The sequence below is a fragment of the Syngnathus floridae genome, chromosome 12, assembly GCF_059516105.1.
Source record: "Syngnathus floridae isolate MCC-2025c chromosome 12, RoL_Sflo_1.0, whole genome shotgun sequence".
Classification (NCBI taxonomy): Eukaryota; Metazoa; Chordata; class Actinopteri; order Syngnathiformes; family Syngnathidae; genus Syngnathus; species Syngnathus floridae.
Window position 1 is genome coordinate 6,751,404 of NC_142424.1, and position 15,327 is coordinate 6,766,730.

At 43.0% G+C, this 15,327-nt stretch overlaps 1 protein-coding gene across 19 annotated transcripts; it reads right to left on the reverse strand.

The window, feature by feature from the left end:
- Positions 1–30: 30 nt before the first annotated feature.
- On the reverse strand, positions 31–14,870 carry add1 (adducin 1 (alpha)). Of its 19 annotated transcripts, XR_015861529.1 has the most exons (20): positions 14,712–14,870; positions 12,161–12,372; positions 11,711–11,873; positions 11,464–11,615; positions 11,311–11,391; positions 11,070–11,219; positions 10,823–10,966; positions 10,657–10,755; positions 10,160–10,333; positions 9,743–10,087; positions 7,341–7,436; positions 7,179–7,271; positions 6,474–6,560; positions 5,789–5,945; positions 5,299–5,538; positions 4,036–4,122; positions 2,997–3,030; positions 2,563–2,578; positions 1,972–2,025; positions 943–995 (listed from the first exon to the last, which is right to left on the reverse strand). XR_015861529.1 is itself a non-coding variant. In XM_088391078.1 (19 exons), exons 2-18 carry the CDS (start codon positions 12,356–12,358, stop codon positions 1,974–1,976), a joined length of 2,334 nt encoding a protein of 777 aa, XP_088247204.1. In that variant the 5' UTR covers positions 12,359–12,372; positions 14,712–14,870; the 3' UTR covers positions 849–995; positions 1,972–1,973. The 19 variants fall into 19 exon arrangements, 15 of the variants coding, with proteins under 15 accessions (XP_088247203.1, XP_088247201.1, XP_088247202.1 ...); XM_088391078.1 differs by lacking the exon at positions 2,997–3,030 and having other exon boundaries at positions 849–995; XR_015861531.1 differs by lacking the exon at positions 5,299–5,538 and having other exon boundaries at positions 945–995.
- Positions 14,871–15,327: the final 457 nt, after the last annotated feature.

Sequence of the window (15,327 nt, forward strand, 5' to 3'; positions counted from 1 at the left end):
ATTAATCAGGCAATGTTAAAGGATGAGTCATTTTACTTTACTGTAGATTTATTAAAAGAAATTTGAGTTTTAACATGATGTTTATTTCTACGGCAGATACATATTCTAAAAGGCAAATACATTAAAATAGTTTGCAGTGTGGTTAAAGACAAAAAGTTAAAAAGAAACAGTGGTTCACGGTGCTCTCTCACAGCAAGCTAACTATGGCTCGTCAATAGCGTGTGACAAAATAAAACATGGAATATTCAGAAAATAACATATGCGAAAATCAATGCTTATCTTTGTACACATTCCTTCAAAATAAAGCATCCGCTGGAATTAAGCCCAGGTTGTTAATTAGCTCATATGTTTGCTGCAGTCACTTAATTAGTACTTTTGCAATTTTAACATTGAAATGAGAGAATTTTTCCTTCTGCATTCACTTGTTTTTGTTTTCAAAAGACACTTTTTCTATCATTATACAATCCAAATACATTCTTGTGGTTACAATAACTGGCTTTGCTTTGCACTGGGTGCTTCTTATTAGACATGCATTTAAAAAAAAAAAAGGCCTGCAGAGTGGACAAGGACAGGAGGCATCACACCCTAAATAATGACTTTTTTTTTTTTACAATGTATACAAAATTGGCACGCGCTAAAGAAAATTTAAAGATTTAAAAGCCGGTAAATGTTAACAAAAAAGGTGTAAAAGCATGAGGAAGCTCGTATTTAGGACTCGGATTTCTTTTTGTTTTTCTTCAAGAAGGAAGGAGTGCGGAACTTCTTTTTCTTTTTGGAGGGGGACTTGCTGGGAGACTCATCGCCGTCTGCGTCGGCAGCAGCGGGTTCCTCCACGTCGTCGGCGGGTTCGGCGGCAGCAGGGGTGGGGACGGTGTCTGAGTCCTCGACGGGAAGCGCTGGGGCGTCGAATGGGTCATCGGGGGTTAAGTCTGGCAGGGTCTGTCTCAGGGTCGCGGCGTCACTGTCGTCCTTAAATGTCAGCACTGGCAAGGTCTCTGATGAGGGACAATGGCAACGGTAAATGACAGAAAAGGGGTCACTGCCGAACCCAAACTCACACCAATCAAGCCGCGGGACAAAACGAGCACCTTGGAGACTTCCTGGGAAAAAAAAAAAAAATCCCCCAAACGCACTGACACGGAACGAGGGGACCAAGATGACTGTGTCACTTTCTGCCTGTGTGTAAATTCCCATTTCACACTTCCAGTAAAAGTAGTCATTTTCTGCCATTCACATCCCCAATCACTGTTCCGTTTAAAGTCCTACTTTCTGCCTTTGGAAGTAGAATCACAGTGCCAAGAGCTTGTGTATAATCCCTTTTTAACATTGCCTGTAAAAAACAGCTTTCCTCCCAGTCGATGTTGTAGTTAAATGCACCGCAACAGAATATGGGGCGAAGTCAACCAAGCAATTTTACCGCTTCTTAGGTAGTATCAGAGAAAGACGCTGTGTAAATCCCCTATAAACCGACACGGAATAGTGGTGGATAAAGTTAAACGGGAAATTTTTAAGATGGCATTTTTCGTGTCACTGGTTCTGTTCAAACAGTACTGAATGGAAATGAGCGACAAAGTCAACCTAAGACAACAAGCGACTCACGTCAGAGCCAAAACAACACTGCTTATTATCCTACCAGCGTTAAACAAACACTTTTCCTCAAACAGTGGCCTCTTGCACTAACACATAGCGCACCTCAGTTAATCGCTACACAAATAGTGCTTCTTACTCCATGACATGTGGGCTGTAATTAACATTACTAGTGGCACCAACAAGGTCTCCAGAGTAGACATGCCATCTGTTAAGTTGATTTTTTTTCTGTGTTGAGAAAAAAAAAGTGCCTACAAAATTAAAAATGGGGAATAAAAACCTAATAAAATCAGAAAACAGGACAGCATAAGCAGAATTTGCAATCGAGTAAACGAAAAGGGCCACTATATGAGGAAAAGAGTACTTTCCATCAATTTGTTTTACCTTTATTTAAACAGCAAAATCTTAATAAGTGCCATTCCTTTGATCATTTCCACCCTGTGTATACAAACAAAAATATGGATATTATATTGTGCTACAAACTACTTTGTGCTTTCAAAGGTTTTAAAAAAAATCAAAGCCACACATGTGAGGTCACACCACCACACAGCAGCATTCTTAACCTCCTGAGACCAAAAACTCCTGCTTAAACAGAAATGATCCGAATCTGAAAGTATCATCAAATTTCCCTTGAACTTCGGAACTACTCACAGGCGCAAAGTTGGAAATAAAATACTGATTAACAGGGTCGCAGGAGGATAATTGAATCTGAAACGATGCTGCAGGTTTAGATGAAACAACCGGGAGCCAAATAAGTAGTAACCAGTCACAAGAAGCTCATCCAGCTACCCAACAAGGTTAGTCTCATTTTATTCAGCCTACGCCGCAACCATTCCTCTCCTACACGCCCACACACATATACACTTAACAATACGGTGACAGCGTTGGCCTTGGAGCAGCGTTTCCAAGCGCAACAGCATGAAAAGCCAATAACGGGAAGCCACACACGCACACTCAAATAAGGCACTTGTGTACCTGGTGAAGGAGGCATCTGGAATATGAACAAATACAAAAAAAATCAGGATTTCACCTGACCACTCGGAGAAGGAAAATGTGATTACTTTTCGACAGTGGGTCAAGTGAGTAAGGTTAGCCGATAACAAACAGGTGGGTGGTGAGGGTTACTTCAACTCATTATTTACTTTCCCCGTTATACTCCTGCAAGGTTATTTGTTGCCACAACGTTTGAAAAGCGGTTTTCGTGGTGACTAATTTGAATTAGGAGATGTCTGAAATAAACCTCACCCACATCCAGAAGGAGCCAGAAGAGGGGTTAAGAGTCATGGAGCCATTAGTCCATATAGCACTAGCGCTAGAGGCATGCAGCAAGAGAAGGGGCATGTCTAAGCATGGAGATGGGTCATAAAATGGGGGGGGATTATGGGGGGGGTGGAACTGTACGTACTTACTATGGTAACAGGTACTCTTTTGCATTTCCATCTCCTGATTGTAATCGCAGCCACAAAGAAGAAAAGAAGCACAAGTAGAAACAAATGTCGATGCAGATCAAACCACAGGCACAGTGTTAAAATTAAGAGGGGGGGAGAAAACAATTTGGGTGATTGTAAGAATGGCGACCCCGCCATTCTTGGTGGAACCCAATGAGATGGGCGATGGAAGGCGGAGAATCAAAAGGGGAGATGTAATAGAGCTCACGTGTTGGATTACAACTGACGTCAAAGCTGCATCTTGATTTTAAGTAGAGAATTACCAATTAATTATCACTTTGGATGCTGCAACGACGTAGGTGTAATCCAACTGTAATAAAGACCAAGAGGAAGGACTCACTCGATTTGATGATCTTGAGAAATTATTTCAGTTCATGCTTTTAGCAGTTTCTCCTCAAAATCATGAAAAAGATTCTTTAACTCTATAAATGGAATGACGTTTTGCCTACTATAGTAATCATTCAACAAGCATAACAAGTCGAGTGTGAGTTTCTTTGTAAATGAGCAAACTAACAAGCAAGGATTGATGACATCACAATGTGACGCCATGCAGTTTGAATTCCAAATTATTTTGGGGTATTCTTCTTTGCAGATGTTTGATTTGAGCAACTTTTCCTTATGAATTTAACGCAGTAAAATTAAATATTATCTCAGCATTTTTGTGTACTTATTTAGTAAATAGTAAATAGAAACAAAGGATTTCCCTGCAAGTTAAAAATAGAATTCACTTTTTTTGCCACCAAGCTAAAACCAGAAGGGTCATTCAAACGTCTTTTTGATTATGACGAGTATAACGATCATACTAATTTTGCCTCTTGGACTATTATTACTCCAAAACAGCACAACAGCAATGCAATTAAAACATTTAAACAGCCAAACAAATGCTTAGGAGACTCCACGTTGCCCTCTGGAAGACCACCGGACACGGCATCCATCCAGCCATGTCTAAACTAAGTGAGGCTAGTCGAAGTCCTGGAACCTTTAAGTGGGCCAACCTTACCTTCCTCTGCCCTGACTGGAGTGCTGGGTGGTGTACAGGTGGCCTTTGGGTCTTTGGGCTCTTCCTCTGGTTCCTCCAACTCTTGATCTGCGTTGGATTTATGAAAAAAAAATGACTACTTGACAAAACAAAGAACAGGCAGATTGATTTTAGACGAGAAGGCTTCATCCAATAGTTGTAGTTGAAATCTCCCTTAAAAATCTCCCAAAAGGGCAACAAATTTGACACATGGACAAAATCATTGGTAGAAAGAAAAACCTCCATTCATCACCGACAAAAACTGACAAAAGAAATAATGAACGAAAATATACACAAATTTAGCCGATGAAAACCAGGCATTGTAGAGAACTTAATAAAAAGGTGCCTTTATAGTCTGGTGATTTTATTGTATCTGGCACAAATTCAACGTGACGATTACACAAAGTAGTCCCAGATTCTCAAGACAATCCAGTGCTGGATAGCACAAAGCAGTCCCAGAAGAAACCAGAACCCTCTTCCATATCTTTTGTAGTTATTTATGAGTCATTGTTTCTTTTTAGAAATGTTTCGATGAATACATTTGACTATTTACCGGTATATATATATATATATATATATATTGTTTTTACCATTTTATAATAGACCAATGGGAGTTTTGCTTCTTCACCCCAACAGGATTTCTAACACTGGGCACCATATTTTGGTCCACATTGCCTTGGTAGTCTTGAGATTTTATTGAACCATGCACAGATGGAAAAGTCCCTGTGCTGGATGCAGCAAAGCAGCCCAACAACATAACCATGTCTCAAGACACACTATGCCAGATACAAATATCTACAGATCCAAGTTTATATTTCAATTGACTTTTGCCACTGTGCTGAAGACATGGCTAGGTTGTCTTCTTTAAGGGTACCAACAAATTTGTCCACGTGTGCAGCTTTCAAGTTATTTCAAAGGTGCAGGAGAGAGTGGACACCACCAGAATCAATCCAGGAAAGGGTTAGCAGGAAGAAGCATCACCTTTCCAGTCCAGATCTGAGCTGCTCTGATTGGAGAGGTTAAGCACAGCACACCACAGCAAAAGGAACGTTTGGATGCGAGGAGCGAGCACCCGGGCGTCCTCGGCTCCTCGTTCCAATCTGCGGAATTCTCGGATGCCTTAGACATCAGAGCGAGGGGTTTGGGGGGGCAAAAGGGGGTGGGGGGAGCAGCAGATTCGGGACCCGCCCGGAGAGGGCAAAGAGGACGGGACAAGGATGATCGCCTCCGCTTGGCCTCATGTACCTTCAGCCTGATTCGCCTCCATCGGCTCCTTGCTGAGGGCTCGCAGCACGGCGCAGTGGAACTCCTTATGGGGAGAGTCCGGGTGGACTGCATCCACATGGTCAAGGGGCGGGGGCCCCTGCCCGGAGGCTGTTGCCGTGCCGGGTTCAGATAACACGGGAGGGGGAACTGGGGCTTCGACCGTCAGCGCGCTTTCCAGCTTGGAGGAGAGTGCTGCCTTGCAATCACCTTCATCCTGCACTGTGAATCCATGTTGGCAGTGCACGTGGAGGTGGAGAGATATCATTACCTAGTTTTCCAGTACAGCATATACCAGTCTACCTCCATTCAAACAAATAAGCTCTCCCACAATTAGATGCTTTCTTATTCCTCCATATATGTTCACCAGAGTCAATTTGAACTCTGTTGCTAACCAAAACAGCAGCAACCACAGAAGTGCGTCATAAATTGTCTCTCGTGATTTACTGGAGGGCTTGCTGGAGCTATTTACCTTCAGGTCCTTTCTGTTTCAGCTCTACCTCTCGACGATACTCGTCCAGCTCTTGGTCGGTGAGCTTGTTGAAGGGGTTGGGCCCTTGCTTGCTGACAATCACCTTGGGCTGGTACTCCTTCTCAATGATGGCCTTGGACGCGGTCACCAGTTCTCCCTTTGGGACCAAGACAAAGAGCAAAAGAGGGGGGGTGGAAACAAGAACGTACCTCAAAATGACGGTAAGCGATCAAAACAAAAGCTGAAATTTGTTATTTAAATGTACTTTACATCTTAAATATTTTTCTTGAAGACAATCACAGGACAGATTTGACATAACCTTACAATTTTCATGAGACAGTGAGACAATGGTGGGAAAATAATGTCCTGGCACCTCCGCAGTACGTTCACAGCTTTCTAAGCATCCAAACAAATTGTTCAGATGTCTATGTTGCTCACAGTCACCAGGGGCATAAATATATTTTTTGTGGCCTCATAGGAACTGCTGCATGTGTATGCGTGTGTGTAATATTAAGACCATGATGTAACGTTAAACACTGGACATTCACTTCACCCGTCCTGACATGTTAAAAGCAATTGCCGCAAAAGTCTCTTCTGCACAGCCACTTTTAGATAAGTCAAACAAACGCTAGGCTCTTTCGAGGGACGATGTGAGTAACAGATTAGTGACTGGAGCTGCAAGTACCTTTCTAATAGATCTAGCAGGACTATAGGACCCCTCCGAGGCATCGAGGCCGTCAATAGTGTCTGTACAGTCAGACAGAGGGGCGTCCTGCAATAGTAAACCCAGTGAGGGTGGAAGGAGGTGGGAGGGGCAGCAACGGGGAATTGCGATACACGCATGCAGAGACGGAACGGTTTTGCACAAGCAGCATCATTGCGCCATTTACTTTCGTATATTCCGTCCTCACCCAAATTTGGTGCAATTACACCAACTGCAGCAAACATGCAGAAGCATGCAAAGTGAAGAAGAACCATGCGTCAAAGCGGCAGTCAATTTTAATATCAACAAACTCGAAAAATAGCAGTTCTGCTGATTTCCCTCACGCCCTGCTCTTGCTTTGATTTTGGAAGCGAAAAAAAAAAAAAAAAAAGATCAACGCATGCATGCAAAACCTAAAAGATGTCATGATTTTATTTTGTGCTCAGCATTCCATGAAGCCCACCAAAGCTCATCCAAAAATGAATACAATTATAATGGAATGATATAATGTCTACGGTATCAGGGGATCCCGACCTGGAAATAATATATTTTAGCCCCATTTCCAGTGTATATACAATAATATTTGGTCACTTTGGTATGTATAAATCAAATCGGGGTAATTATACAACCAAATAGGAGCCACTATTCCTCTCCAGGTCAGGACAGAAGTGACATTGCAGCACCGACCTGCTGAAAGTTGCGCTCCACCACTGAGCCAACGCACAGAACCTGAGACTGAGGTCCGGCAGTCTTAATGTCCTGCAGATTCTGCTCACGGATCTACAAAGACACAGATTTAAGAAGAATGGATATTTCATAGGAATAAACAGAAGCAGAATCCAAAACTACCTTATTCCTCATTTCCAGCACTTCTTTGGGATTGGTGTTCAACGGGATGAACTGATTGGCCACGGCGGCCTGTCGCATTCCATCCTCTTTAGTCCACTGCGAACGCCACACAAAAACAAAGTCAAACCAAAAGAGAAGCAAGAAGCTGAGAACCAAACTGAAATTATAAACAAACACTTTTTTTTGCAGGCTTCACTATAACTAAAATAACCATGCTCAACAGAAAAAAAGACCAGAATAGGTTGGTATGTAAAAAAAAAAAAAAATGATTTGAATGAAGTGAGTCAGTGATGACCAAATTTTTTTTGTTCTGCTAAATCACTATTCAGCAAAAAAATTGTCAGCGAATAGCAAATATTTCTATATTATTTACATGTATAAAAATAATCTCTAAAAATAAGGACGAGCCTTTACACCCAAGAGAACATCTGACATATTTTGCAGTTATTACATAAAGTCTCACGTACAATACAAAATTAGTGTTGGTCTGGTATCGCTAATTTGAAAGACCACAAAGAAAAACTGACTATTGATATAACTCATTTGCATGATGAGTTGTAAGGACCTTATATGGAGCTAAATTGAACTGATGCGCAACGGCTACTTTGTTCCCCAATTGTCAGTGTTATGCTGAGTAAAACAAAGTCATGAACAAAAACAAGCTGATGAAGGTGTTAACATCCCAGAACGAGGATGAGTAGTAGAAGAAGAAGAGAGGGATGGGGTGAGGAGCGGGCGGGAGGGAGGACGATGACGCTTACGAAGCGAGTCAGGTGGGCAGTGAAGGGTGAGCTGGCATCACCAAAGTCGTTTTCAAAGCTGATTTGACAACATCAACATGGACAACATAGATAAGGAGAGAGAGAGAGAGCAGCCCTGTTTTGGAAATGGAATGCAACTTTTGGGCATTGAAAAAAGTATGATATCAATTGAATGTATTTTTAGTATTACAATAATTCACTGTATTTATTTTTCTCTGGCAAGCACGGTGTTGCATTGCCTTCACAATATTGTGTCCAACAAGTCCAAGTACTGTGAAGTATTCCGCTTATTATTTTGAATATTTGTGCAAATGAGGGAATGCCCCCTAAAAAAAAAAAAAAATCTCTTCACATCTGTTGTTGAGTACCGGTAAACGAAATTGCCCCATCAACAGCACTATTTGCGGAAATACAGCTTTTGTAAACCTGGTAATGCTCAGCAGGGATTGTAATAAAATTGAATTATTTTCAACTCAACAAGAAGAATGAGCAGCAGCAGGTGAAAATTCTAGCGGTCATGCAAGAATTATTTTCTTATTAAAAAATTGTGTCTGCGGGAAGCTCATTATTTTTTTTAAATGAGGGAGAAAGGAAGGAAGGAAAGTGGGTGGAGCATGAAGATGGACATGTAAACACGATTTATATACTCACTGAGGAAGAGCCTCACAACACAACATCACCTACTTTTCCAACAGGAGATAATTCATTTTTATAAGGCCAGGTCAAATTAGTGTCCCGCTCCCCCTGCCCTGCTGCCAATCATGCAGATTTAAAGAAAATTACAATAAACTCAATAAGAAGCAATTGCAATTTTTTTTCCTTTCTTTTTTTGGGGGGGAAAGGCAAATCATAAATTCAAGCTGCATAATCCTAAAAAAGGGGCATTCAGCCTGTCTGAAGTATGCAAGCGATTTACTTGTTGGGCTTGATAAAGAAATATATAAAAGAAGGAGTATAGCAGAGTGGTGAGCACCCCCTGCTGCTCGCTCCTCTGGAAAATACATTCTCAACAAACAACAACAACGACGACGATGCATTTCAGGACCCACACATGCAGCGGGGCATGCGGTGGGGCAGTTGGTCGGCCGTCATGACGCATTCAAGGACTGCGGGGGAAAACAATAAGCTACACGGTGATTAAGGCAAGCTTGGAAGAGCCTTTTAAAAATTAAAGAACAAAAATACCAGTAAACAAGTATCATTAGTAGGGATGACAATTTGGATATATTATTGAGAGATGTTCTAAAATCCTGTTTTTATACTTTATCTTGAATTCTTGATTGGCAACACAGATTCATTTACATTTTATTTTTTGCCTTTTTGCAAATAAACACTATGAAGAAAAATATTTCCCGGAATGAGCACAAAATCAAAAAAGATGGGGGGGAAGAAATATAGTGGAATTACTTGTGAACTGTTCGTTCGTTTTTAGCATTTTTATATCCGTTTAAGCGTATTGAACAGATACCCGTGGGGAAGTGGGCCTAAATTGGCTGCAGTTTTCTCATGCTTTTTAGTTTGCAATAAGGCAATACGACTTTTCCCCTCACAGCCAAGCACACCAAGATGTCGACCAACTGCCGCCAACAAGTCAGCTACGGTACACACACACATACTATGAACAATAAGGTAGGCACAGACCAAGCAGTTGGTTATACAGCTTGGCACGCAGACACCGGACGAGAGAGACTGCAGCAAGGGTTTGACGTGATCGTGTGTTATGTTCGTCCACACCTTAGGCTTCGACTTGGGGCTTCCGCCGTCGGGCCCGTCCTCGCCGGGCTCGTCGGGCCGACCGCCGGCATTGAGCCAACGGGTCTTGTCGCGCTGGCCGCGCTGGAAGCTGTGTTTCATTGGGGAGCGAGCGCCCGAGTCGCTGTCCTCGCCGTAAGTGTAACCGGCCAAGTGAGCGCTCTCCGCGTCACTGTACTTTTTGCCTTTGTCTCGTAATGCCGGACAACGGTAAGGGTAGCCGGTCCGATAGCCCTGATGGGGACCAGATGGTAAGGATTAAGAGCGTAATCCTGTTAAAAAAAAACGTAATTGAGGTTGACGTACCAGGTTGTCGAGCATTCGCATGAGAGCCTCAAACTCTTGCTCCCCTACTAGCCACTTGGGCTGGGCGGTGGACCCGTCGCCGGCAGGCTCGGGAACGCGAGGACGGGACTTGTACTTGCTTGGGTCAAGCATCACTAGGTTATCTGGGCCTCCAGCGCTGGCCAGTGTTCGCACCTACGGAACAATAAAAGAATCCGGCTATTATTATTAAAAAAAATTTTTTTAAAAAAACCACTCATGAAAATGAAAAGATTCCACATTGCATTGGTTCATATACATTAAGGTAATTTTTAGCATTTCAGCACTCGTCTGTACACCACCACGATGGATTAGAAATGGCACGAACAAGATGTGCTTTGGCCCTTAACACATTTTATAACCCATTTTCATCTCTTAATATGAAGTCCAAAGAGCTGTCACTATCACTGAAGCAACTTGTCACTAGGCTGCCACTTGGCACAACAGAAAAAATAACAACAACAAAAACTCTCTCCCACCTGAATCTCACATGCGTTGACCAGGTTGTGGATGTAATAGAAAGCTTCCTCCACAGTTTCGCCAACTGATAACAAACCGTGGTTCCTTAAGATGAGTACCTGAGGTGGTACAAGAACATGGATGAAAACTAAAGAAGATTAACAACAGCAGCTATTGAGATGGTACCTTAGCATTTTTTCCCAAGTTCTTCTGAATGTCAACTCGTTCCTCCTCATCCACCACTATGCCTTGGTAGTCATGGTAGGCCACCTCACCAAGGGCAAGAGCCTCAGGTGAGATGGGTAGCAGGCCGCATTTCATGGCCGACACCTGGAATTACATTTAATAAACGTTTGTGATAAGAAGCTTATGTTTTGTTGTCCGGAAGGTCATAGTCAGAACCCCAATCACAACATCTTATTTTCAGACTCACCGCTGCGCCAGCAGCCGTGTGTATATGGACCACGCACTTGACGTCCGGCCGTGCAGCATAGACGGCGGCGTGCAGATTGAAGCCGGCGCCGTTTACGCCGAGGTTAGTGCTTCCCCGATCCACGATGTCACCTGAAAAATCTATCTTCACCTAAAGAACAAGGGAACAAGGGATTAAAAAAATGCAATAATAAAAAACAAAGGAAAAAAAAAAAGCAGCAGAACTTCAGAACAAGACTCACCAGGCTGGATGCGGTGACTTCACTATACAGGAGCCCAAAAGGGCAAATGAGGAAACGATCTTCCTCGGAGCTCACCCTTACCTGGATGACGAGGAGTAAGTGGCATTACAGCAGAGATTCCACCAACTGATGTTTTGCTGTAAATCGTCTTACTGTGAGATGGTTGTAAATGAGTTGCGACCAGCCAAACAGGTCAGTGAGCCGGTAGAACGCTGCCAGCTTGCATCTGAGGAGCTTCTCGCCTTTGTCATACGAGATAGAATCCGATCCACGTAAATCGTTCACCGGTGTGACCATACCCAAACCTAAAGAAAAGGGGTTCATATTGGAGTTGGGAAAACAGGTGGCGCTGTAGTTGTTTTCAAAAATAGTGTGGCAATGGACAAAGAGAAATTCTTACTCATGTTGAGCGCTGCCATACCCCCCTGCGGCGCAGCAGGACACATGGCGGGCATGCTAGTGGTCATGAAGTCGGCAATCTGCTGCAGGGCCAGCAGGCTGGTGGGTGTCTTGCCTTTCTTCAGTTGATCTTGGATCATGGACTCCAGCTCGTCGCAGAACACCTACAAAGAGGAGCCATTGGAAACAGCACATTATTCCTCCACAAAAGGTGTGTGGCAACAGATATAGTGACTAATAACTAATCTGTTAACATGCAAGAAGAAAGACAAGATTGGCATATTTTGCTAATCAATTCTAAAAAGATTTGATGATGACATTGCTAGTTTGTATTTTTAAATCAGTGGCATCAACTGGAAATGGCATTGAGGTGCTAGAAAGAGCTGGTGTAGTAGATAAAGAAAATTGGTCAAATGAGTTGTGGTGTTTGTCAGCTAACTCTCCCACTAACCGGGCTCTGCAGGATCATGGAGACTCGCTTCTTCTGTTCCATCATGTTGAAATCCTGGCGCAGGGCGGGCGCCATGTTTCTCTCACGCTGGTACTCGGGGTTGCTCTCATCCACCGCCCGGTCAAAGTAGCGCTCCTTGTGGGGGGCGGTGGCGGGAGGGTGGGCCGTCACCACACCGGCACCTGAGTCGCCGTTCATCCTGGCCTGGCCTCCTGCAAAAGGCAGTGAAAATTCCTCAGTTTTTTTCCCCCCACTTACTACTCACCAATAACAAGTATGCATTCCACTTGTACTTTTAAGACACACATTTTGAATTAACACTACAAAAAATACTGGATGATGATTGGCTGACTTGCACGAGTGCAAACATACGAGCATAATGGGGTCGTTCCGACAGCGGGGTATCAATAACAAAAAATGTTCCATGACAATGCTGCAGTGAGCCAGAACAATCCAATTCTATCTGTCCTGACTCACTTATTAGATTTCTACCCAAGCCCGAGCACTTTAGAATTCTCACCCCTGGCCTCCGCCGAGCCCAGTCAACTTAATTTAATTTTATTTCACAATTGGTAGTTGAACTACAAACCTAACTTCTGCATACAACCTTTAAAAAGTCTTTTTATCTGCAGGCTGGTCGTTAACTGAGCCCCGAGTGTTTCACTCTTTTTTTTATTTGACTTCCTCTTTAAATAAGGACGTATCGGTACTTCAATTCTTTTTGCTTCGTGTCAGGAAAGAAAGGAAGCATTCTTCCAAGCACGAGGCAGATGGCCTGTGTCATCTCACAGCTCCTCATCCCGCCTTACAAACGTGGGCGCCGGGATGGCGGGTGGGTGGAGGTGATGGTGGGTGGGTGGAGGTGATGGTGTGTGTGTGTGTGGGGGGGGGGGGGGTGTTGTTTGCACATCTCCAGTCCGGTTTGAGGGTGTCATCTCTATGGAGACCTAACACATTACCATGGTAACAGGACAGTCTTGTAAAGATTACTGTTACGTAAGAGGAGCTGTGGGCTAAGATCGTAGCAGTACAGTCGGTATTAAACACCATACACGCTAACTTCTTTAACTGCACATGCCAAAGGAAATAAAGGCACACTCAATTGTTATGGCTTCTGATTAAAAGGAAGGGTGCGGTGAAATGCTGCTGCTGATGCACCAGCCTGCAAATCAGGGCGGTTTATGCAGGTTTGTGATGGCAACACACAGCCAGACTAACTATATCCTGTGGGAGTTTGCAGCCATTCTGTACACTCAATACAGAGAGACCAATGAAGGGCTCTTCTACAGCTAACATGAAGAGGGGCTAGAGAGGACTTCACAAAAATAAGTGTGATGATAATGATAGAGCCAGTAAACCAACATAGGTGCGCTAAAGTGTCTGGGAGCTCAGCAGGACCAATATGCAATGGGGAAAAAAAAACATTGATTTTTTTTCTTCCCCCCCTAAGTAAATGCTAACGCAAATAGCTGGAAGCACAACGGCTAATGATTGGATTCGAAGGGTGTACTGTTTCCAAGTAGATGTTAAGGTGAGCATATAGCTGGAAGCACAATGACTCTAGACCAGCAAGAAACAAACAGCTTCATGTTCCCATGATGCTAAGGAAGATAGCATAGAGCTGGAAGTGCATTGGTTTATGACCAGCAGAGGACAGTTCTTCTTGTTTCCAAGTAGATACTGAGGTAAACAGCATGTGGCTGGAAGCACAATAACAAATGACTCGCAGAAAACAAACCCTTTCCATTTTCTTACATGTAGTCTTATTATATACTGCAAGTAGACAAACAGATAACAGACAGGATTAATTGGCTAATTATTTGGATTGAGCAGTTTCTTGTGCCACAATTTAATATGATGAGGGCCGTTTTACTTTTTTGAGTTGTATTTATCATATTCACTTCTCTTTACACTTGCAGTACCTTGAACTTGTCAAACACTAGGTGTTTAACTATTTGAAATAATGTCTTCATGATTAATTTTAAAATGTACGTACGACAGGATGTTTAAATAGGATATGGTTGATGATTAGGTACGACAAGATGTACATCATTGCATCCAATTTTACAAGTGGACAGACATGATTAGTAACTAAATATGCTTATTGAAATGAAGACTTTAAGCATGTGGAAACATTACAACTGCATGTCAAACCTTCCCTGCATCCAAATCAATCTAAATATAGCATCAATCGTTGCAGAAAATGCAAAAACACTACAGGCGCCGACCCATGCAGCTGTTGAAATGCACGATAAGGCACCACAGGCCCAGCGTTAGCTAAAGATAGAATGGGCTAACTTAAAAAATATAAACCACTGTTACCCATCTTCTAAAAGGTGATCGGATGACTTTTAGAGTAAAAACAGCTCAGCATTGCAAAAAGAAAAAAAGTGCACACCCACTTCCCTGCAGCCTCCATTGATCAAGCGGCGACACATTAGCAAAACAACGTTAGCTTGTTCGCATTCACTTTTAAAACATATGGCGCTGGCAAAAACAAGTCAGGAGCTATGTTGATCCAGGCAAACGACAAAAAGCCCTCGAAGCTTACCCTCTCTTAAACGAGGTGATGAAACGTAACCCTTGACAGTTGAAGGCAGGCAGGCAGGCGAATTCCGCTATTTTTGTCCACAGAATCTGTCGATAGCAGGGTGAAAATTCGCCCTCCCCTAGCGTTGGTCGTCCCCCTAATTTGGCTCCTCCCTCTCCGCCATCATCCAGATTTGGGTGCGGCCAGTTTCTAACTCTATCTTATAATTGGTCAAGCACCAACATGTGACAATACTGGAACGCCCAATTGGGTGACGATGCCGTAGCCCCACCTTTCGCATGGAAAGAAGATTTGGGAGGAGTTTTATTTATAACACGTGATGTTTCTTGGACGTCTGATTGGACAAAGCGTCAGCCCATTGTAAACAAAATAAACACGACACGAGAACCGTAAACACGTCAGCGTGTTCCCCATATTGGATGTGGGCAAGAGCACAAGTAGCTTAGCAGAAAATAACTCAAGTGGAGTTTAACATCAAGTATTTGACATTGACTGTAACACAATGTTTTGATGCTGTATGGACTTAATTGGACCTTTGACTGGGCTGAACATTGGTGCTTATGTCTGTCCAGCACTTAGGTGTGCATGGAAAATTGATGTCATCATTAAAATTTAC

What these genes read in the sequence shown, in the direction of transcription:
- add1 (XM_088391075.1), bottom strand. Translation starts at nt 12,358, where the DNA reads ATGAACGGCGACTCAGGTGCCGGTGTGGTGACGGCCCACCCTCCCGCC. An exon ending in TGCGAATGCTCGACAACCTG is followed by an intron (nt 10,088 to 10,159) that starts GTACGTCAACCT and finishes GGTCCCCATCAG; the next exon opens with GGCTATCGGACCGGCTACCC. An exon ending in GCTGTATAACCAACTGCTTG is followed by an intron (nt 7,437 to 9,742) that starts GTCTGTGCCTAC and finishes TGGCGTTCGCAG; the next exon opens with TGGACTAAAGAGGATGGAAT.